The sequence below is a fragment of the Myotis myotis genome, unplaced genomic scaffold (genome assembly GCF_014108235.1).
Source record: "Myotis myotis isolate mMyoMyo1 unplaced genomic scaffold, mMyoMyo1.p scaffold_m19_p_13, whole genome shotgun sequence".
Lineage (NCBI taxonomy): Eukaryota > Metazoa > Chordata > Mammalia > Chiroptera > Vespertilionidae > Myotis > Myotis myotis.
Window position 1 is genome coordinate 21,782,484 of NW_023416317.1, and position 24,694 is coordinate 21,807,177.

The 24,694-nt window shown below is 42.8% G+C and overlaps 1 protein-coding gene and 1 long non-coding RNA gene across 9 annotated transcripts in view; one reads left to right on the forward strand and one right to left on the reverse strand.

The window, feature by feature from the left end:
• Window positions 1–21,384, reverse strand: LOC118668030. Its single transcript, XR_004971490.1, has 3 exons — window positions 21,203–21,384; window positions 895–953; window positions 1–44 (listed from the first exon to the last, which is right to left on the reverse strand). It is a non-coding gene; the product is annotated as an uncharacterized LOC118668030 (long non-coding RNA).
• THUMPD3 (THUMP domain containing 3) overlaps window positions 21,385–24,694 on the forward strand; it is a 27,079-nt gene continuing 23,769 nt past the window's right edge. For 5 of the 8 annotated variants that reach the window (XR_004971488.1, XM_036332071.1, XM_036332067.1 and 2 more), the window contains exons 1-2: window positions 22,399–22,441; window positions 23,031–23,319. Coding sequence is in view for 7 of the 8 variants with exons in the window: in XM_036332071.1 (XP_036187964.1) it covers window positions 22,434–22,441; window positions 23,031–23,319 (297 nt within the window). In the remaining variant the exon portion in view is untranslated. Of the gene's footprint in view, window positions 21,533–21,571; window positions 21,722–22,398; window positions 22,442–23,030; window positions 23,320–24,694 lie in introns of those variants that run through there. The other 3 variants (XM_036332068.1, XM_036332069.1, XM_036332070.1) reach the window with 3 other exon arrangements.

Sequence of the window (24,694 nt, forward strand, 5' to 3'; positions counted from 1 at the left end):
CGATGTTTCTCTCTCTGTGTCTCTCTCCCTCCTTTCCACTTTCTCTAAAAATAGAAAAGAAAAAAATCAATGGAAAAATATTCTCGGGTGAGCATTAATAACAAAAAAAAATACATAAAACTGAAATCACTGTACTATTACAAAAAAAAGTGGAGAATAACTTACTGCCCCTTAAAAATGGCCAAGACTTACTGATTCATGTCTGAGAAATAGAATGTGGCAGAAGGGATGCACTGTGATGGCATGTGCTCTCTCAAGATTCTAGCCTTTGGAATCAAGGCATCACATTTTTAGGAAGCCCAAGTTACATAGCGAGGACACATGAGGATATTCAGACTATAGCCACCGTAAGTCCTCAGTCAACAACCAGAATCAACCATTAGACACAAGCCTTCAGATGACTCAGCCCATCCTCAAGTCTTTGAACTGAATATGCTCCAAGGCATGGGAGAGCGGGGACAGCATTTTGCTGAGCCTTGCCTGAATTCTGGACCCATATGAATTGTGATCATAAGTGATTTTTACCATTTTTAAGCCATTGTGTTTTGGGGTAGTTTGTTACCCAGCAATAGATAACTAATACAAAGTCTAAGAACAAAGTAATGGTTGTTAGTTCAAATGCTAACTCTAGTCAACCAATAATTGTCTGGAGAAAGTTACATCAGGCTGAGCAAGGAAGAGAGGATGAAATTAAATCAGTGACATTTATCATGAGTGTGGAAGTGGGAAATGACAGCACTTGTGTCTTTTATTTGGCAATCCGGGTCTAAGGCAACTGACTGCAGATGGAGGCGGGGACGGACATTCAAAGAGGGAATGGGCAGGTAGAGGAGGTAGCAGAAAAAGCACTGGGCTTAGAGATAAGACACAAAGATTCAAATCTCAGCTACTTACCAGCTGTAGGAACTGGGATCTTCAGGTCGTTTAACTTCTCTGGGCCTTGGTTTCCTCATCTGCCAAATCAGGAATAGTGTAAGGGTTAAATTAAATGAGGTCATTATACAAATATCTGACAAAAGGTTCTCAACAAATGGGAGTGTGGTGGGAGTCCTGGCTGAACCTAAGTAAACTCTGGGTGTGTGGGATGAATTTTAGGTGGATTTGACTTTCAAAAACAGCATTAAGTTCCAGCATTCAAGGCCTTCCTAAAGCTTTAGTTCCCAAAGTGCTTTCTGTGGAATACTAAGTCTATAGAATGCTGTAGTATGTTCTGAAAATATTGGTTATGTGAGTTCTTACTAGGTGTTACACAGATAAAAATAATTTTGCGTGTGTGTGTTTTGTTTTGTTTTCTGGCTAGCATTTTTCTTTCAGAAAAAAGTTTCTGCCCTGAAAGTTTCTTGTTTACCACCAAGTTGTGGGGTGATTAGTTATGCAGCAATAGCTAACTGATACAATTTGAATTTCTCTCAAGTCATTGAGGTGCCTGTACTGGGTCCATGCTACGAAGAAATACTGAAGTAACACAATGTAGTTAAAGCCCTTTCATTGAGTTCCTCTTCACTTCTTTTCCTAATACATAGATCAAGCCCACACTCCATGCCCAGAGAGTGATTATAGTAATCTCATACTCCTTTCCAAATAAAAATAAAAAATAGAAAAAAGGGGAAAGAAATGTAAGAAAAAAACAAAACAAATAAAAATAGCTCTCTTTATGTGAAAGCAAGGAATTGTTTGTACAGGAAAATGTGTGCGGGAACCCATTAATTTTTTCCTTTGCTTTTACAGCACATTAGGTTTTTCTTCCAAGATGTATTGTCATGAGAAATATTAACTGTGGCAGGCTGAGTTTCAATTAAAGACAGAAGGCAAGGGTCATTTACCTACAGCTAAATTCTTCTTCAATAATAACAGACCTCATGAGCAAAAGGAACTTGCTGCAAGGAGAATATGACAAATTGTTACCATAGCTGTCATTTTTATTCAGACACAAATGGCTCTTGACCAGAAAATCATATTAGCTCAAAACATGATATGAAACCCACTGCTAATACCAGGAAATGTTTCTTGCATGTGGGGTATTCTCTATTGAAATCAGCAACCATGATGATAGGGAAAAAATAGCCGAGCTTCCTGACTTATTATCGCTCTTGACAGGATGACTTCGCATGTTTCAGTTTTACAGAATAACAAAATGCTATCATAAATTAAACTCTGAAAGTAAAATTATAGTCTACATTTTAAAAGCAATACCACCAATAAAATTCTGCAGTAGCATGTGGGGTTCAATGATGACAATCCTTTTCAGAAGAAAGTGTCTCACAGGAAAAAGAATACAGATGGTATCTTGTGGCTCCTTCACAGCAGGTCACGTTGCATTCCTTACTCTCTTTTAAATGCTATCGACAGAGCACCCTCTCAGCCTTCCCTTCCTCTCCATTTCTCATATTTCTTGGCCCATTCGCTTTGTTGATTTCAATCACTTGGCCCCTTCTAATTCCTCCTTTCCTTCGACCTTAGTCCTCTCTTTTCTGCCTTACCTGATACACAAAGAATATAACTGCTCCTCACATGACAGCCCTGCATTTCTCTGGTGTCAGCACAAAGAGAGAATTCTCTCTCAGACAGAGTCCAGTTACCCTGCTATTTCCCATGTCTTTCTTTTCTCAAAGATACAAGTCTCTCTGGCCCTGTTTCTGTCTTTCCAAGGCATTCCATCCGTGATAACAGAGTGAGTATATTTGGTGTTCGGACAGAGTGAAAGTAGACTTAACCATAAGCAACTTTTAAGCAGCTCTTTCAAATATTTCCCTAGAGTGGTAACAGATGTAGCTTTTAACATATGGAAGTGGACATTAAATTCAAATCAACAATTATTAGCATCTATGCCTGCCACACCTCATGCTGGGCATAGAGATTCACATAAGGCTTAGACTCTGCCATGAAGGTGAAAACTTTGCAGAAATTATAAAGAAAAGCAAAGAAAAACAGTCAACCGTTTTGTTTTTGTTTTGTTGTTAATCCTCACCCGGGTATATTTTCCCATTGATTTTTAGAGAGAGTGGAAGGGAGGGGAAGAAACAGAGAGACAGTGAGAGAGACACATCGATTGGTTGCCTCCTGCACAACCCCAGCCCGGGGTCAAGCCTGCAACTGAGGTACACAGGCCAATGCTCCATCCACGAAGCCAAACCTGCCAGGGTTAGAGTCAACCATTTTGAAATCAGACAACCAATGGGTCTGGGCTGCCTGTCACTACTTGAGCCAATTAAGCAGAGTCAGCGTTGAGTCATATATGAGCGTTTATTCCTATAATGCTGGCAGTGTAGGAGAGCAGCAGGTCATCCATGAAAATCTGCTCTGCACACCCCCATAAGCCAGCTGCTTATATGGGGTAAAAGGACAAAATTACAAGGAGAAGTAGGCAAAAAGAATAAAAATGGGTAAGTGGTTACAGATTACAGGCAATGCGGGCTGGGGGTTTGCAAAGGGCAGTGGAGGAGCCTCCAGTTTCATCACAAGGTTATTCATCTTTCCATGACAACAGGCAGCTCTTAACTCACTGGGGCGTACAATTCCCAGCCAGATCAGAATATGCTTTCTTTATTTTTTTTTTTTATTGCTTAAGTATTACAAAGGGTATTACATATGTGTCCATTTTTTTCCCCCCGCCCTTGACAGTCCCCTAGCCTCCCCTATCCCCCAGTGTCTTATGTCCATTGGTTATGCTTATATGCATGCATACAAGTCCTTTGGTTGATCTCTTACCCCCCTCCCTCCTGCCCCCCAACCTTCCCCGGCCTTCCCGCTGCAGTTTGACAATCTGTTTGAGGCAGCTCTGCCTCTGTATCTATTATTGTTCAAAAGTTTATAATGGTCTCTATTATCCATGAATGAGTGAGATGATGTGGTATTTTTCCTTCATTGACTGGCTTATTTCACTTAGCCAGAATATGCTTTCTTTAATCAGAACAAAACAATCACAATTAACAGAGTATGATTAATATTTCTTATAACTATCACTAGTCTCTACTGTTCTATTTCTGCCCCTAACAGTTTGATGGAAAACCTAGTAAATATCAGCTGAGTATCACCAATTAGAAAGAAATTATCAGATACTACTAAGCTTCTGTTTCCCCATTTTTAATATGGGTATAATGATACCCTATATAGTAAAAGCCCAGCAACCGAATGGCAGAACAACCAGAACGACCGGTCGACCAGTCGCTATGACGCACACTGACCACAAAGGGGCAAATGCCCAATGCAGGAGCTGCCCCCTGTTGGTCAGTGTGCTACCACAGTGGGAGCACTGCTCGGCTGACTGGGATGAATGGCTGCTCCCACTGCAAACCCCAGGCCAACGGGCAGGAACCCAGGCTGCAATCCTTGCCTCCTCACCCCAGGCTCCTCCTCCTCACTCCCTGCTGCCTCCTCTGGATGCCCGCAGGCTGCAGGCCGAGCAACACCACTGCTGGGTTCGCAGAGCTGACCCCGGAGGCTGGGAAGCAGGTTCGTGGCCGCTGCAGGACTGAAGCCTACTCCATCACCTCTCAGTGCTATTGTCCTTGGGCCCGGCCCGATCAGGTCCCCTGCAGAGGCAAGTGCTTCAGCTCCACAGAAGATGCTGGACCAGGGAGCAGCCACTCAGAGGGCGGGTCCACAGCTGCTCAGCAGACCAGGATGAGTGGCACTCCCACAGTGGGCCAATCCTCACAGGCCACACCCCCCACCAGTGCATGAATCCCGTCACCAGGCCTCTAGTTAATAATACTAGTACTTGTTTCACAGGATGATTATGCACCAAATTAGAATATGATTTAACGTATCTTGCAACTGTGCAATTGAATTTCAGTTACATTCAATGAGCATTTATTCAGCACCTACCTTGGGCCAGGTCCTGTGCTAGAGAGACTGAAAATAAAAAGGAATCTGTAATCCCTTGAAACTAAAGCACCCAAGGTATAAGGGAGTAGAGAGACATGTAAAAATATATAATACAGATATAATATAGGGTGATTATGTGCTGTAATAGAGATAAAGATAATGTACCAGGATTTAGAGAAAGAGATGAAATTATCCAGCCAGGGCTATGGAGAGTAAGGGGGAAACCGAAAAGGGCATCAAAGGATGCTATAGAAACAGAATAGATAATAATAACTACCTCTCATTAAGCCCTTTCTATGTACTCGTCACTGTTAGGTACTTTATAGAAAATATTCTTTTTTTTTTTTTTTTAATCCTCACCCGAGGATATTTTTTCCATTTATTTTTAGAGAGAGTGGAAGGAAGAGGGAGAGACAGAGAGAAACACCAATCGATTGGTTGCCTCCCACATGCCCCCCTGACCAGGGCCAGGAGCCTGCAATCAAGGTACAGGCCCTTGACCAGAATCTAACCCGGGATGCTTCAGTCCGCAAGCCGACACTCTATCCACTGAGCCAAACTGGCTAGGGCGACGATATTCTTAATAAGTAGTAAAGACTAGATAGAGGGTTCCCCTTCTTGAAAACATTGTACACCGTTAACTTACAGAGTTTGCCCATATAGTGGCTATCAAGTCTATTAGCCTGGAGAGACTAACAGCTGATTGCCCAGATAGAAGGTGGGGGGGGGGGGGGGGAGAGCACTGAAGTAAAAGTGAAAAGTGATGGGTCTTCATCCTGCTCTGTTGCTATGTAGTGCTAGGTATATCCCTTAGCTTGCTAGTCTTCAGTTTCCTCATCTACAAAATGAAGACTTAATACCAACTGACCTTGTAAGGTTTGGGGGATAATGGATATGCAAAAGGCTTTCAAGTTGTTGAGTGGCTGGAGGCTGGGCTCATGTGGGATAGTAGGGCAGATACTTTTTGTTAATGTTCAATGTTGCCCTGTAAGAAAGTGGGCCCCTTGCTTCCAATCTATTGTTCGTGTGTGTGCGCGCTCATGTGTGTGTGTGAATGTGTGTGTATAGAATTGCGTTAAGTCCCTGGCTTTTAAATATTAGCTAATTTTTAATGGAAAATATTAGACCCTCCCAGAGCAAGGACAGTGGGCCAGGTACAGAAACTCACCATCAAGATTTTTAAATGCTTTGCAAGTGACTCTAACTTGCAGCTCTGGGATTTCACTTGGGCCTGGAAACAAAGGAGGAAAGAAACTGGTAACTGTAGATGTCTCTAGGGAAAAGCACTGGGGAACGAGAAGATTGGGAAAGAGTTTCACTTTCTTAAATTCTCTTTTACGGTGGGCACTTCCTACAGGTCTTCCTTACCTTCCAGCAGATTAGCATTCCAATCACTTACCACAGAGCACAGTGCTCAGGGACCAACGCAATTCAATGCTCTTCAGGACTTTTTTGGGGGGAAGCTTATTTTTAAAAGAATTATAAAGGTAGAGAAGGAGGGAGGGAGAGATGAGAAGAAGGGAGCTGGGTAGAATGTGAACATATAAGAAAAAGGACAGCTATGTTCTAAGCAAAAGAAACAGTGTGGACAAAGGATGGAGGTGAATTCTGTAAGGGGTGTTTACAAATTATGAAAAGCCAGTTTACCTAGAGCATGGTCCCTACAGCTTTGGAGCTCAAATCTTACTGGGTTGTTTGGAAAATCAAATGAAATCATACATACAAATTATAAGGCATAGTGGTTCCTGCAAAGAAGGAATGCATAGAATAAATGCTAGTTTCCTTCTATACAATACCAGATAAGTCACCCCCAGATATGTCTCTTTTGCGTATGGATCATTTTGAGCTAAAGGCAACTGAGAACCAGCAAAGGCACGAAAAGCTCTTTACCTACCCCTGACTGCCTAAATAGAGAGTATAAATTTCCCCATTTGCAAAGGAAGTTTACATTTATAAGGGAAATTTTCATTTACAAAGGTGCCTCTGAATCAGGAAGAGAGATGACTTTTATCATCTGAGAGGCTCTTACCTGCATAACCAGACAACCCATATTTACCATTTATTTCCTCCCCTTATACCTTCCCATAATTTGCTTCCCCAACCCAGAAGCCCCAAACCCTTTTTCCTTTGCCTGGCACAGGTTGGTATGTAAACCTCAAGAATCTGGCTACCTACTTGAGTCTTATTTCTTTGTGAAACTCCCATGTGTACCTATGCAATTTAAACTTTTTTTCTTTTGTTAATCTATCATCAGTTTGATTCGAGGGCCCAGCCAGTGAAACTAAGAGGCTAGAGGGAAAACGGTGTATCCTCCCCTGCACCTCCCTCCTACAGACCATGAGACAAACTCGGGTGCCTTTATGTGATCCGCTCAGCCAATATTTTCCAGGAGGGGATGCAGGTCCAATGTTCCAGATATTCCAGTTTTAAAGAGAAACAATGTTAGCAACTGAATTCCTAACCCTGGGTAGAGCAAATAAATATAACCCACCCAGGGGTTGCCCATTCGCAACTTCTGTTACAGACCAACTCCAAGAAGGCAGGGCATTCAGATAGCTGCTAGTTTTAAGCACCCTCCGAGGCATTATGCAGGAAGACTAAGAGACCTCCAGTAAAATCCGTATTTTACTCCAGCTCAGACTCAAATCAATCAGCCTAACTCTCTTCATGCTCCAATGAAACAGCAACCTGGCGTGACAGGATCATTATCACCAGAGGAAGGGACAATCTCACTGCGGGTCATCAGTTTGCATTATATAAATGAATCTAAGGGCTCCATATGAGGAAACAATGAAAAAGCACTCAACAGGGCAGTGAGGTGCAAGCAGTTCAGGAACCAAATTGTGCTGATGGACTTAAAGGGCCAATCATAAATACACAGGGAACATTCAGTCAGCACTTTCAGGTGATATTTTCCCAGTGGCTATGGCTTTCATGCTTCCTTTGTCTCTCTGACTCATTCTTTTTGGTTCAATCTATTTTGTTTACAGATTTAATATCTGGCACTATCCCTCCAAAGAACTCATAATTTTCCTCTGTCTTCTCTTCCCCCTCCTGCTTCAGAGCAGGGCAGATGGAAAACCAATAATAAACGATGACACATGTACAAAAAGATATGGATATGTATGTTGCTTCAGTTTGGGGCCCCAATGAAGTTGTCCTAACAGACACAAGGTTGGAGGTGCCTCGTCCCTACCAGAAGAGGCTAAGTATTGTAGATGGACATACACCTTGTTTATAAAACGCAGTATTTATAATTCTGTGTTACACACCCACACTTCCCCCTTTACTTTCTTTTATTTTTCCACTTAAGGGTAATTGAGCATTTGTGAGTCAGAAATGACCCTAACAGACCTGAGTCATCTAGAAGTCCAACTCTGAAAAGACCAACATCCAACAGTTTTCTTACCTGTTGGAAAGGTTTGGTGACAGTGAAATTGGTACCCAGACACATTCCTTGATGCATATGGGACACAAGAGCCTTATGGAAGATGTTGAATACAGCCCACAATTGGGATATATTATACCAGCCTGTATGATAGACAGGCGAGCTCCTTAAAAAAGGCTGGACTAGTAGAAGAGACAATAGGGCCAAGAAAAAATCACCATAAATGAAGGAGTTTGGTAGGATGGATGACTTAGTCAGCTCAGGCTGCCATAACAAAATACCATAGCTAAAAAATATATTTTTATTATATTTCATGAGAACAAAATGAGTTTTTTGGGGGGAAATGACTTTCTTGGAATCTGAGCTTGGTGGTACCCCATATGTGTGGTTGCAATAGCCTCTAAATTGCCGAATGCAGTGGGAACTTTCCAGCACATATAGTATCTGGCATCTGATATGGTTGACAATTCCTTCCTTGAAATTCTGTCCCCCCTTAACATCCTTTTCCTCCAAATCCCTCTGGCCACTGTTGGTATGTCATGGCTGAGCCTGGTGCAGTAGAAAGGCAGCAAGAAGAGAACATACAGAGATGTGCCTATGGAACAGCAAGAAATTGCCATAAGTGGTAGCAACAAACCCTTCCCCAACCCGAAGAGCAGTGAGTGGCAGATCAGACTTGAGAGGGACTGTGCTAAGCACTGAATTTTGGTCACACGCCCATAAGGAGCAGAAGAAATTCCAGAGTCTATCACTCACTTGCATTCTCATTCCCTGTGCCTGCTGCAGTGCTTGCCTGCAGAGTTGGAAGTAAGCTAAAATGAAAACAACCTTGAAGTTGTCCAACCGGTCATTCTTGCCAGGCTTTGAACCTGGATTAGTATATCACAGGCTGGCCTAGCTCACTACTCCTCAATCTTCTCAGTGACCTCCTCTTCCTTGTCCTGCTCTGAACTGTTGTGGTTCAACAGGGGTCCCTGCTCGGTCTTTTTCTCACTGTTCACTCTCTACACAATCTTTAAAAACCACCCAATTTTAACAATTGCTCATATACTGATGATCTCTAATTCTATATCTGGTGACCACACCTGAACTTCAGACTCATGTACCACAGCTCAGTACATACCCCTCAAACTCCACATGTCCAAACTGAATTGATTCTCTCCCAACACAATCCAGTCCTCTTACTTTCTCTTTCTTGATCAACTGGACCTACATTCACTTCACTGAACAAGCCCCAGAAAACCAAAATTCTATCATCAGAGTTGGCTCTGAGTTTCTTTAAATGTATATTTAAAGGTACTGTAGGGATATAAATGAATCATGTTGGCTCTTTTAAAAAATCAATTTTATTATTGACTTGAAGGTATGGTATGTGTTTATAGTTCTCATAGGACTACTGAATTTGTTTTCAATCATTTTTCCCTTCTCTATCCAAACTGCCAATCCTTGGTTCCCACTTGCATTGTGCTTTTGCCTGAACCACTTCAAAAACCTCTCATCCAATCTCCCTCATTCATGTTCTTCTAACCACTGCTGCAAAAATGATCTTTTTGTTTCAAGTATATTTAAATACCTTTTTTTTTTAGTCCAGAAGTAATATGTGTTTATTGTAGACATTTGAGAAAAGCCCACCTGTATATATAAAAGGCTAAGCGACCATCCAACTGTCCGACCATCCAACCGGCTGGTAGGTATGACGCACACTGACTACCAGGGGGCAGACACTCAACGCAGGAGCTGCCAGGCTGCAATGACTTGGCAGCAGTGGTTCTCGGGTGACAGACCCCAAACCAGAGAGGAGGGAGCCCAATTTCTCATGGGGCTGTGCAATTCCACCTTCAGTCATGGGTTATGTTGTTGCTGGGGCATTGTCGGCCCCGAATCTGGTATACTGCCAAGCTACAGTGACTGTAGACACCCTTTGAACCCCAGTGCCACCCCAGGTGTGGCCGGCTGGGTAGGGGCCATGGGAGGGTGGCTCCAGGGCATGTCCAACCCGTCTCACCCAGTCCCACCCTTCTGGCCACCTTCTAATTAATTTCCTTTCAATGTGCATGAATCCATGCACTGGGCCACTAGTAATACTATAAAAAGATAATCTCTATTAAGGTGGTATAATATAAACTTCCAGCTATTTTCTTTTCTTTTTAATACATTTTGTTGATTTTTTACAGAGAGGAAGGAAGAGGGATAGAGAATTAGAAATATTGATGAGAGAAAAACATCAATCAGCTGCCCCCTCACACCCACCACTGGGAATGTGCCCATAACCGAGGTACATGCTCTTGACCAGAATTGAACCTGGGACCCTTCAGTCTGCAGGCTGACACTCTATCCACTGAGCCAAACCAGTTAGGGCCTAATATACACCAAATATATTAAAATATGCTGTAATAAATATCTTTGTACATGCATCTTTGTTCATAATATAATTATTTCTTTATGAGTGGAATTCCTGGGTCAACAGAGATACATATTTTTAAATTTTGAACCTGTTGCCAAATAGTCCCTGGAAAGTTTCAGCTATTTATTATACTTGTGTTAGTAAAATGATCATTTTAATGTAGAAATCAAATTGTTACTCAACAACTTGGAGAAAAGTTGTAAGTTGAAGAACACAAGACCAGAGAAAGCTCATAAGGATGTCATAGTCATTTAGGCCAGCATGTTTCCAAGTACAGTTCTGGCCCACTAGTCTTCCTAACAAACCATGGAAAGATCCAAATATGCGAGTTCTTTCTTCAACTCTTAGAGAAAATGCCATGCAAGACCAGGGACCTTCATCTATATATATAAAAGGCTAAGTGACCATCCGACCATCAGACCAATAGCTATGACGTGCACTGACCACCAGGGGGCAGACACTCAACACAGCAGCTGCTGAGCTGCAGTGACTTGGCAGCAGTGGTTCTCGGGTGACGCACCCCAGAACCAGAGAGGAGGGAACCCGATTCTGAGGTGCATCACCCGAGAACCACCCGCTTGCAATCCAGGACCCCTCAGGGGATGTCAGAGAGGCAGTTTCGGCCCTATCTCCGCAGGCCAGGCCGAGGGACCCCACCTGCCAGAAGGATCCCAGCTCACTCCGCAGACATCCTTCAGTCTGCAACGCCCCAGGTGCAGCCGGTCAGGGAGGGACAATGGGAGGTTGGCTCCAGGGTGTGTCTGGCCTGTCTTGCCCAGTCCTGCCCTGCCGGCCACCTTCTAATTAATTTCCCCTCAATGTGCACAAATCAGTGAACCAGGGCACTAGTTTTTATATATGACTTAAGTATTTAAAAGCTTCCTTCATTAATTATTAAGATTAAAATTTATATTCTCCCCCCCCGCCCGACAAAAAAAAGTACAGAACTGGCAATTATTGAAAACTTTGACTGCCACAGAAAGTTTGGCAATGATGCAAATTTCCTGCTGCACATGTGACAACATAGCTTGCTGGAATTTCCATAATTTTCAAAAAGGATGCTTTTTTTTTTTAAGGACTTACAGAGTTTCTTGAGTTTCAAATATAGCCCTTCTGGTATGTGTTATTTTTGTTTTTGATTACTTTGTTCATGCATAAGCATTATGTTGCTGCCATTTTAGATTACTATTTTGCTCCTAATTCTCTGTTATCAAATTCTTTTCTTACCAGAAGTGGAATGTATGGGGGTATATCTGGTGTATTGCGGAGTCCTTTATGCCAATTAAGTTAATATGTCTGAGAATCAATGGTCTGAATCCTTCAAAATCTCCCTATCCTGAGTCTAGGTTGCTTTACAAGGTTGGTTAACTAGTAAAGAGGCCTGGTAAATTATTACCTATACAATAATCAGATGTTTGGAGGAAGGGGGGAAAAATAGAGTGGCTATAAGCAATTTTGAAAAAAGGTGACAGGAGACTCACAAACTCACCCTTTCTCCTCCCAACACTCAGGTTTTAAAACATTGGTCTTATGTGACAGAAGAATATAAGCAGGGATATATGTTATATGACTAAATAACAGGACTTGGTTGAACATTAGCAGGGCTAAGAGGTCTGAGCTACCTATTAGCCTAATCCAGTGGTCGGCAAACTGAGGCTCACAAGCCACATGCGGCTCTTTGGCCCCTTGAGGGTGGCTCTTCCACAAAATACCACATGCAGGCGTGCATGTATAGTGCAATTGAAACTTCGTGGCCCATGAGCAGAAGTCGGTATTTTGTGGAAGAGCCATCCTCAAGGGGCCAAAGAGCCGCATGTGGCTCGCGAGACACAGTTTGCTGACCACTGGCCTAATCTATCTATCTATATAAAAGCCTAAGTAACTGAATGACCGAACGACTGATTGGTTGCTATGATGCGCACTAACCACCAGGGGGCAGATGCTCAATGCAGGAGCTGCCCCGACGGTCAATTTGCTCCCACAGTGGGAGTGCCACTCAGCTGCCCTACAGGCACCAGACACCAGGCTCACAGCTGGCAAGCACAGCTGCGGCAGCCTGAGCCTCTCCCTCCTCCCCAGCAGCATACCTGCTACCCAAGCAATGGTGGCAGCAGGTGCAGCGAGGCACCGCAGCTCAGGCACCCAGGCTCAGGCATCTCCCCGGCCGCCTGCCACTTCGTACACTACTACATCCCTCAGGGGATGTCAGATTGACAGTTTCAGCACAATCCCCACAGGCCACACCTCAGGGGATGTCCAACTGCCAGGGGTTCAGGCCGAAACCGGCAGTCTGACATCCCCTGAGGGGTCCCAGATTGCAAGAGGACGCAGGCCAGGCTGAGGGACCCTGCACCAAGCCTCTAGTTGAATCATAGAAAGGCAACCCTAACTGGTTTGGTTCAGTGGATAGAGCGTCGGCCTATGAACTGAAGGGTCCCAGATTCAATTCCAGTCAAGGGCACATGCCTGGGTTGCGGGCTCGGTCCCCAGTAGGGAGCATGCCAGAGGCAGCTATGGGACAGCAATAAAACCCCAAGGGGACTGCCTGCTCAGTGTGTGTGGTTAAGAGACCCTGTGTTGGCTGCACAACCTTCTGCAAAAGTGAAGATACTTGCCTTGCAAAAAAATTTTTTTAAAGGCTGTGTTGCCTGGCCAGTGTGGCTCTGTGGTTGAGCATCAAGCCATGAACCAGGAAGTCATTGGTTTGATTCTCAGTCAAGGGACATGCCCCGGTTGTGGGCTTGGTCCCCAGTGGGGGTGGTGTGCAAGAGGTAGCCAATCAATGATATCAATGATTCTCTCTCATCATTGGATGTTCCATTTCTCTGTCCCTCTCCCTTCCTATCTTCCTAAAAATCAATAAAAACATTTTTTTTAAAAAAAAGGCTGTGTTAAGAACAGCATCAATACTGATTTATGCTCAGCCCAAGCTACCCAGCCTTTGGCCTGCAGATTCATGAAATACTTCTGATTTGAATCTGAAAGGCTAGCCAAAAAGAGAAGACAGATCTTCCTACATGAGTGACTACCCAAGGAAACTGAGACATCTGGATAATTGTTTCTGGTGATAGGGCCAAAGCTCCTTATTTTCCCATCTAGCCCTGGGAAGTCACGATTTTAAACGTAAGGGATTTACCTTGAAAAACAGCTTAGGAGAGAATATGGGAATCTGGTTTCCACCAGTCCAGCTTGCTTTTCAACAGGAATTTCATAATGTTACCAGCTTGAGAATGAACCGGTCCACTGTGTCATAGTACATTTCCATCCCCTTACAGAGAAAAAGGGGAAGAGAAAATTGGCTAAATCAGTTCTACTTACTCTGCTCACATTTCTACTGCCAAGAACAGCATGGCTACTCACCAACAGGAACTAGAAACACCCACATGCTCCGAAACATGAACACTCAGGCATTTGGTTATCACTCAATAAGCTTGCTATTTTCCATAACCTCGGCCCTAGTTAAAATATTCAGTAGTGCCAGAATTGGACTCACCTCAATGACAGAATTTTATGCGAACACCTAAGTCAGCTACAAATCACAGTTAAATTTCATCCAGTTCCAAAATCTTTTCCTGCACATCCACTGAGGTAAGACAAAACAACACCTAAGAGTGTCCCTGGAAGGCCACAAGTAAAGGTAGCAGAGAAAATGCAATGACAAAAAGAAATAAAGAAAAGAAGAATGAGGAGGAAGAGGAGGAGGAAGAGTAGGAGAGAGAGAGGAAGGAGAAAGGGACAATGACTGGAAAAGAAAGGGAGAAAGACTAAATGTAATAAAATACTTAAAAGATAAATATGAATGCCCTAGCTGGTTTGGCTCAGTGGATAGAGCATTGGCCTATGGACTGAAGGGTCCTGGGTTCGATTCGGGTCAAGGGCACATGTGCAGGTTGGGGGCTAGATCCCCAGCGGGGTGCGGGGGGGGAGGGGGGGTGGGTAGGAGGCAGCCGATCAATGATTCTCTCTCATCGTTGATGTTTCTATTCTCCTTTCCTCTCCCTTCCTCTCTGAAATCAATAAAAATATATTTTTAAAAAGATAAATATGATCTCATTTAGTACAGTGTTGCACTGTCATAGATTACATTTATTGAGCGCCATCTACTTTATGCCAGACATGTTCTAAGTGCTTTTGCATGCATTATTTAATTCATTCAACACACATTCATTGCATATCTTCTGTGTGCCAGGCACTGTTCTAAGCAAAGAATGTTCTTTAGAGAATAGATGAGACATCTCTTCCTTCCGGGTGCTTACATTTCAGTAGGAAAGATCTTATTTAATCATCACAATAAGGAGAAGAGATAGGAAAGGTATGGTGAGAAGGGAAAGGATATACATATATATGGACAGAAAAGAAGAGGATTTAGGAAAGAGAACATAAAGGAAGTGAAAATTAAAGTGTCATTCTCTGGGCTTTGGCATGCTAGGTTAAAAGGATAAGTGTTTGTTGAGGCCTCAGATCCTCCAATATAAAGGCTTTGGAAGTCCCACCATAACCAAGTTACCGAAAAGTCTGAATTGTAAATGTTTGAAGAAATATGCTTCTATATCATTTCAAATGTATATGGCAATTTGAAATGTTAACAAAATCTTTTTGAGTTGATATCCAGCAATATTCTCTTTTAATAAAAAGACAAGACACATTTGTAACATTTGCTCATATAAGCCTCATTTCTCCCAGCCTATTCCAGTGAAAAGGGGGAGATATCAATGACCTAAGAAAAGATGATCCATGTATTTAGCTGAATCCCTCACCAGCACCAATTATAATACCATTTATTGAGGGCTTTCTATTTGCTGCATAACAAACTATCTCAAAACTTGGTATTTTAACAGTAATTCTTTTTTTTGTGTGTGATTCTGTGGGTTCTGGTCTTGCCAGGCTCCCTCCTGCAGCTGCATTCAGATGATGATTTCAGCTAGATCACTGGCTCCCTGATGCCTCTTTCTCCATGTGGTCTCTTACCATGTAAGAGTCTAGGCCGGTGATGGCGAACCTATGACACGCGTGTCAGAGGTGACACGCGAACTCATTTTTTGGTTGATTTTTCTTTGTTAAATGGCACTTAAATATATAAAATAAATATCAAAAATATAAGTCTTTGTTTTACTATGGTTGCAAATATCAAAAAATTTCTATATGTGACACGGCACCAGAGTTAAGTTAGGGTTTTTCAAAATGCTGACACGCCGAGCTCAAAAGGCTTGCCATCACTAGTCTTGGCTGGGCTTCTTTATACTGGCACTAGTGGTCCAAGAGACCAAAAATGGAAGTTGCCAGGCCACTTTAGACCTAGGCTTGGCACTGGCCAACGACACATTTGCCACATTACTGAATTGTCAAAGGAAGCCATAAGCCCAGCCCAGATTCTAGGGGAAAGAGATTCCACCTCTTGTACTTAAAAAGGATGAGAAAAACTGTTGGCAAGCACCTGGCACATCTCATTTGCCAGACACTATACATTATCTCAATGAATCTTCACAGCAACTTAATAGTCTCCATTTTATCCCTGTTTTACAATGAAGGAAATGTCATTCCTAAAATGTTAAATAACCTCCTGCAAGTAGGACCAGATCTTAATCACCTTCAAGGTCCCATTCACAACCATCCTCAATAAGAAGGTCCGTAGAGTTAAAAGTGGTTGAACCTCCTATTCCCTCTTCCTGAGGGAAACAGGAAAGCATAGTACTACAGTTAAGAGCTCAGAGCCTGGGGTCAAACCACCTTGTTCCAATCTTGGCTCAAATCTTATTAGCTCTGTGACTTTGGGCTAGTTAGCTTCAAGTTCATCATCTGTAGAACAGGGCTCATAGTATTTACGCCACAGGACTTAGGAAATAATGCAGGTAAAGCACTGCGTGGATAGAGTATGTGCTCCATAAATGTTAATTATGTATCCTTCAATCAAGCAGTACTGCAGTCCCAAGACCATGGTTTCCAGGGCTGTTGCTAACCAACAGTCCTGAGTCTATGTGACTTAATCATCACTGTCCCTGCTGGCCTTGCTTCTGGACCCATGCTACTGCTGCACTGACCACTACTGAGGGTCCTGCCTCACAGTCGTCTCTCTTTGCTCATTTGTTGCCCTCCCTGCTTCCTTCTGCTACTTGTTGCTAGAGATCTGGTGGCTGTCCATGTTCACCTACAACATTCTCCCTTTGTCAGTGCTCTGTTAATTCTTCTGATTACACAAAGGGAGAGCAACTCTGAGAGACTAATCCCATGAACACCTTGTTTTGTCTGTTTACAAAAGGTTCACTAACATCCCTTTCTAACATGGGAGGAGGGAATGAATGTTTCCCGGTTTCAGGACGTTGTCTAGATGTTTCCTGTACTACTCAATTCATTTTTGGTTGTCTGTGCTTTGGAAGAACTACAGTGTTTCAGAATGAGTAACCACTAGGTGGCAGGGATGTTTCACTCCTCAGCTCACTTCCTTCTCCCCGCCCTGGTAATCTCAGTTACATTCAAGATAACAGTTCCTTTCAAAATGAGTAAGTTGCTTTTAAATCAACTATCCACATGAAGTTCAAGGTGGACAATAAATTTCAAGGTGGACAATAAGTTTCATGTACATCCTCTTGAAAATTTGTTGTGATGTCACCAATTCCATGGGAGAGCTCTCACAGGAGTTATATTACTAAGCAGTTTTATAACCTTTGGCTTGAAAGGGCATGGGAAAAGTAAATAAACCTCAGCTTGTTCAGGGCATGGCCAAAGCTGATTGTTCTCCCTTCTAGTTGTTAACTCCCAATAGGCCAAAGGTTGATTGAGTTAAGAGTTCATGGACACTTAGGCTATCATTTCTTTAATAGGACTGTAGACACATCTCTCATTTCCCCAGTGAGGTCCCAAATGGTTTTCTTGGAAGGGATGGAATTTCAGTAGCTTCTTGAGTGAGAAGATGTAGAAGCATCCCTTGTTTCAATTACATCCCCACAGAAATCCAACCTGCCAAGTGGAATGCTCTTTTAACAATATAGATTGGGAGGTACGAAGACGGGAGGAAAGGTAAAAGAATGGCCAGGAGTGCTGATAAAACCCTCATCTTAAATTGTGTGTGTGTGTGGGGGGGGGGGGTGGTCAAGAGATGCTGTCCAGAGTTGACAGAACTAGAAAATGTTTAATATATTTTATTTTATCGGGAGGAATAAATTATACTGGGTTATAACTTTAATGGGAGAAGGGAAGGAGAAATAGGATGATGGGGATGTTATAGGCTAAATCTCAAGTACCATAGAGAGTATTTAAATAATCCCTAAAATTAAAAGAGCAAGAAATAGCACTACAAGCATGTTATTTAGAGACAGGGAGGAAATCCCCACGTGAACCAAAGGCAGAAGTGGTTAATAATCCTTACCTCTATAGAAGAGCACAGGAAGAGGGCGGGCTGGGGAATGGCTGTACTGTTGGACTTTCTAACCATGACTTTGTTTTACCCTTAAGAATAGGCAAGAATAAAAAATGGTTAGGGTAAAATAGATTATCTGAGTTCATGGGAACAACTACCACTGAGTAGTTCCTCATTTGTATCACTGTAGCTGACAGGAATTATCAAATTCAATTCTTTGCTTGTTTATATAACACTACTGCCAATTAAAAACAAATTAGGGCCTGGCTGGTGTGGCTCAGTGATTGAGCATTGACCTGTGAACCAGGAGGTTGAGATTCAATTACCTGTCAGGGCATATGCCTGGGTTGTGGGCTCAATCTCCAGTGTGGGGCGTGCAGGGGGCAGCCGATCAATGACTCTCTCTCCTCATTGATGTTTCTATTTCTCTTTCCCTCTCCCTTCCTCTCTGAAATCAATTAAAATATATATTAAAAATAAATTAATCAATAAGTTATGCCCTGGCTGGATAGCTCAGTTCGTTACAGTGTCATCCCAATACCTCTCTCTCTCTCTCTCTCTCTCTCTCTCTCTCTCTCTCTCTCTCAATCAATAAATAAAATTTTTTAAAAATTAGCCCTGGCCAGTGTTTCTTAGTAGTTAGAGTATCAGCCTGGGCACGGAAGGGTGACAGGTTCAATTCCTGGTCAAGAGCATATACCTGGGTTGCATGTTCCATCTCTGACCCCAGTGGTAAGGGCACCTGTGGGAAGCAACCAATTAATGTGTCTCTCTCACACTGACATTTCTCTCTCCCTCTCCTTCCCTCCCTCCTTTCCACTCTGTCTAAAAAAGAAACAATCAAAAAAATATCCTCTGGTGAGGATTTTTTAAAAATTAAATAGAAATTAGAGGCTTCAATTTCTACATGTATATGTTACTTATCCAAAACTGGCATTTTCAAGCAAGGATCCACTTTAGTCAATATTTTCACAGCATATCATCAGGGGTTTTCTGGTATAAGCTAAAGTACCATTACCCTGCAACAAACCAGAGCTCTAAAGAGCAAATGTGTCCATTTTTACTTGCTTTGTAATACTTTAGTCCGGGTTCTTGAGTGTACACCACCCAGCAGGATAGAGCACTCTAGATGAGCGGTCGCCGACCGGTGGTCCATGGACCACTGGTGGTCTGTGAGGTCCGAAAGGTTGACAACTGCTGCCAGATCAGCAAATCTGCTGGGTCTGCCCCTCAAGCTCCCTGTTCTTTACCTGCTTTTCAAATCTACATCCAACCAACCATCAATGGCAGGTCATCTTGCAAAATATACCAGAATTTAACAATTCTCACCACACCACATTTCCATGCCTGTGCGTTGAGCGTCTGCCCCCTGGTGGTCAGTGCATGTCATAGCTACCGGTCAGTTGGCCAGTTGCTTAGGTGTGTGTGTATATATATATATACACACTAGAGGCCTGGTGCACAGGAGGGGTCCGGCTGGCCCACCCTGATGGGGGCCTATCGGGGCAGGGCCAGCAGGGGGAAGGGGACACAGGAACTTGGCTGGCCGACCCCACCCCCAATCAGGATGGGGGGATACCAATTGGGGGCAGGGCCAGCTGTGGGGAGGGGCTGCGGTAGGTTGGGCGTGGCTGATCGGGGCTCTGATCTGGCCGGTTGTCTGCTGCAATGTGCATCATAGCCACCGGTTGTTCTGGTCACTTGGCTTTTATATATATAGATAACATTCCATGGCATGGATAGATCACATTTGCTTATGGATATTTAAGTTGTTTCCACTTTGGGGCTATTATAAAAATACTGTTAGACACGTTCCTGTGCAAGTATTTGTTTGAACATCTATTTTCAATTCTCTTGGTTATACACACCTGAGTAGAAATGCTGGTTCATATGGCAATCCATGTTTAACTTTTTGAGAAAGGCCAATCTGTTTTCCAAAGTGGCTTTACAATTTTTAAAAGCATCCCCACCAGCAATGCATAAATGTTCCATCACTCCACATCCTCACTGGAACTTGGAAATGCACGTTTTTCAAAAAATTTAGCCACTCAAACAGGTATTTCATTGTGGTTTTAATTTGCATTTTTCTAATGGCTAGTGATGTTGACTATCTTTTCATGTGATTATTTCATGTGATTATGTGTATATTCTTTGGAGAAATATTTAAGCCTTCATTCATTTTTAAATTGGGTTATCTTTCTGTTATTGAGTTTTAAGGGTTCCTTTTAAAATAACTTAAGTTAAAAATATATTTTTAAAAGTATATTAAATAATAGCACAACTGGGCAAAGATAGTGAAGGTGATATAGTAGTACCCCTTTTCTGCGGAGGATATGTCCCAAGACCCCAGTATTTGCCTGAAACCACAGAGAGCACCAAATCCTACATATACTATATATTTTCCTATGCATATATACCTATGATAAAGTTTAATTTTTTAATTAGGCATAGTAAGAGATTAGCAATAAACAATAAAATATAACAATATGCCCTGGCTGGTGTGCACCGGTGCGTCCTCCCATGCACCAAGAGGCCATCGGTTCCATTCCAGGTCAGGGCACATACCCAGTCAGGGCACATACCAGGGTTGCAGGCTCGTTCCCCAGTGGCTCCGGGAGGGTGCAGGAGACAAAAGATCAATGTATCTCTCTCTCTCCCTTTCTCTCTCTGAAATCAATAAAAACGTATTTTAAAAAACACATAACAATATACTGTAATAAAAGTTATCGAATGTGGTCTCTCTCAAAATGTCTCATGATGGTATGTAGTGTGTGGATACCTTCGACAAAGGAATGATTCATATCCTGGGCAAGTCGGGGCAGGAGAGTACAAGTTGCTACTCAGAAAAGGGTGCAACTTAAAATTTATTATTGTTTATTTCTGGAATTTTCCATATAATGTTGTCAGGCCAGCGGTGGCCCAGGATAACTAAAAGAGTGGAAAACAAAACCACGAGTAAGTGTGTGGGTGTAGGAGGGGCGGGCGGAGGGAGACTACTGCATACAACTCAGGGACTTACTTGAGCAACACCAACTCAGATATTCAGAGCAATAATTCTGGTCACATCCTCTAAATTCAAACCCCAGCTCTGCCTGGAAAGTGCTGTGCCTGACATTTTAGTCAAGATATTTAATAACCTCTCTGAGACTAAGTGTCTCCCGCTTGAAAACGGGAACGGCCACGTCAGGTAGTTGTTGGAACAAATGAAATGCCGGCTGGGAGCACTTACTCAATGCTTGGGACGGATAAGCCCTCTAGAAATGCTAGCCATTATGTGACGCGACGCGGCCCGCAGTCCTACAGGTTCAGCGGGCAGGCCATGCTGTCCCCAATTGCAAGAACGGAACACCCCGTGTTGGCCGCCACCGGGCACAGACCTTTATGCGCCTGTGCCTCTTTCCACACCCTTGCGCCGGCGCCTGCCCCTCGCTCGGAGCCGCAGTGCCAGCGCCGCCTGACTTCCGCTTCCGGGGTGGTCGAGAGTCGGCTTCCGGCGGCGTGACCTGAGCACGTTGAGTCGGCGGCGTGCCGGAGCCGGGAAGGTCTGCGCTGCGGGCCGGTAAACGGGCGGCGGGTGGGAGTGGCTGGGTGTGAAATCGCTAACCCTTGCGAGGGAGGGGCGGCCTGGGTCTTGATCCTTGGGGTGGTGCCGCGCCGGACTTCGGCCTGGTGTCATTGTGGAGCCCTTCTCGCTGTCTCTCCCTGTCCTTGACCGCCTCTCGCGATTCCTGTAACCAGGGCCCAGCGGGTGGGTGTCCGGAGACGCGGTTTTCATTCCAGCCCGAGCCACTGATGGGCCCCCTGACCTTGGGCAGGATATGTCCTTCTATGAACTTGGGTCTCCTTATTTATTTATTTAATCAATCAGCTTTTTTAAAAAAATATTTTTTTTTATTGATTTTAGAGAGAAAGGGAGAGAATCATTGATCAGCTGCCTCCTGTATGATGGATCGTGGATCGAGGAGCAACCAGGGCATATGTCGTGACCTCCCGGTTCTTAGGTTGGCGCTCAACCGCAGAGCCGCCACTGGCCGTGCTAGCCTCCTTCTTTAGAAGCTGGAGGTCTTATTCACAGTGATTGTGAGCTCATTAAGGGCAGGAATTGACTTTTATTAGTGTTAGACACTGTCGCTTGACCCTGTTTATGGAAACAAGGACACTAGGTACTCGGTGCCTACTTCTAGGTTGCAAAACCTTAAAAAATCTTGTGAGAGTTATTGATCTCCACTTCCCACCTCTCTAACCCCAACCCCACCCATGCTCAGGTACTGGGAATTTGGCTTACTATTTCAGATATTTCACAGCTCTCTCTTGATGCCCAGTCATGGGTTCCGGAGCCTGGTCAGTAATAGGCACTAAAATATGTGTAGTCAGTGAAGTTCAGTTTATCATTTTTAAACGCATGAATCACTATCTCCTTCACAGGAGGAAGATAGATATCCTATTAGCAAGTTTTAATTATGGGCCTGTAAGTATGCTATTCTCAATTAAGTCTCCCAACAACTCTAGAGGAAGATATTCTTTAATTCCCATTTTGCAGATGAGGAAATTGAGGCATAGGAAAATAAACTGTTGTTTTATGTCATTCAGCCTATGAATGGTGAGGACAAGAAGTCAAATCTATGTCTGAAATTCCAGTTCCCATGTTCTTAACTACTATCTAAAAAAGGCCAAGATGCAGAAATGTATTGAAATGCGCTCTAGTAGCCTCTGTTTTTGGAGTGTTAACTATTATAGTTATGAGGTGGCTATTATCAACATAGATGATCCCAAACCAAACATTGTGTGCTGTGAAAATTCTTTTATTTGTCTTTCTTCTTTTCCCCCCATAGTATCTATATTGCTTATTTAATAATATATTTTACATCTATGCCCATGTTATTCAACCCTTTTATCTTTAGTGAATACTGATTCAGGCATTGTTGACTGAATATGGCTATATCAGTTGTGTTGCCTTGTTCTTCTAGCCCTCCAAAATAGATGTTTTTATTTATAGTTGATATATGAGGTGATAATGTTTGGAGATTATTTTTTTCTTTTCTGTACTGCTTTTGAAGGGACTGGATCAAGAATTTTGGAAGCATTGCCAACATGTCTGATGTTCAAGAAGCCACTAACCAACTTTTGCATGTGAACCTTCATGAGAACCAGAGATATATACACGTGACAGAAAGTGTCCCCAGAAGTGAGTCCGAGCATCTTCGAGTCACTATTGGAGCCACTGTACCTACTGGTTTTGAGCAAGTAGCTGCAGATGAAGTGAGAGAGAAATTGAGATCATCATGCAAAATCAGCAAAGATCGGGGCAAGATATATTTTGACATTTCAGTGGAAAGTCTGGCTCAGGTTTGAATGAAGCAATATTTAAAATAGTTTTCTAAATAAATCATTTTATGGGTATTTCCTATTGTATTTTGTATTGGGTACTGATTTGTAAGATTGACTGGTAGGTTTGTTACACTTTTAGAAGTGATACTAGTATTTCCTGAGGATGAATTCACCAGGAGAATTTCATGTACCTGAAGAAATTCTGGATATCTGTTATACATCTTTGAATTTACTTTAGCATCTAGCTGAGGTTTAGATTTTGGGGGTGAAGCATAAAAGGAGAGATTTTTTTTTTAAATCTGTATTAAAAAATACTTGTTCAAAAGTAATTAGGAATCACTGCAGGTGAAAAGTGAAGGTCAGCAAACTGCCATCCCACTAGAATAAAACAGCTAAGCTATATCTCATTACCACTTAAGCAACATGAGGACAGGGATTGCCTTTTTTATTTTTATTTTTTAAGTCTCCCAAGCTGTTAGTGTCTAGCACAGCCGTGGGCAAACTATGGCCCGCGGGCCGAATCCGGCCTGTTTGAAATGAATAAAACTAAAAAAAAGACTGTACCCTTTTATGTAATGATGTTTACTTTGAATTTATATTAGTTCACACAAACACTCCATCCATGCTTTTGTTCCGGCCCTCCGGTCCAGTTTAAGAACCCATTGTGGCCCTCGAGTCAAAAAGTTTGCCCACCCCTGGTCTAGCATATAGTAGAAATCCCACACCCCCAAATGTGTGGGATGAATTGGTAAGCAGGTATTTTCCACTCAGTATTTTAGTTAATAACCTCAATAGCTTTGTGAAGATAGGCATGATTATCTTCATTAGTCATTAGGCCTAGTAATACGTAATCTGCCCAGGGTTGCTCAGCTAGTAATCATAGAGCTGGAGCTCAAGCCCTATGCTCTTAACCCCAATATACAGTGTACCCCAGAGAGCTATGAGGGAAATATGATAAAGCTTCTCTTGACTGTCTGTATTTCCCTTCTCCCCCAAACCTGTGTTGCTCACATAACGCACTAAGCTTCTATTCTTTCATCTGTCCTTCCTTTTCTCTAGAGGAATAGAAAATGTTAGATAACCAAAAAGATGGGAGACTGGGTAAATGGAAAAAAATTTAAATACAAATTATAGGCACAGTAGACACCCCCCCCCTCCCCCCAATCCATGGAGAGACTTTTCAAAACCCCCAGAATCCTATATATATACTATGTTGTTTCCTATATATTCATACTTATGACAAAGTTTAATTTATGAATTAGGTGATTTCATGGATATAAGATTGATTTTTGCCATATATCTTAGCAACCTCAGCATACAGTTTTTTTCTTTCCTTATTCAGTCAGGAACTTTCACCTTTTCACTTAAAGGAAACACTTTACTGCTTCTCTTG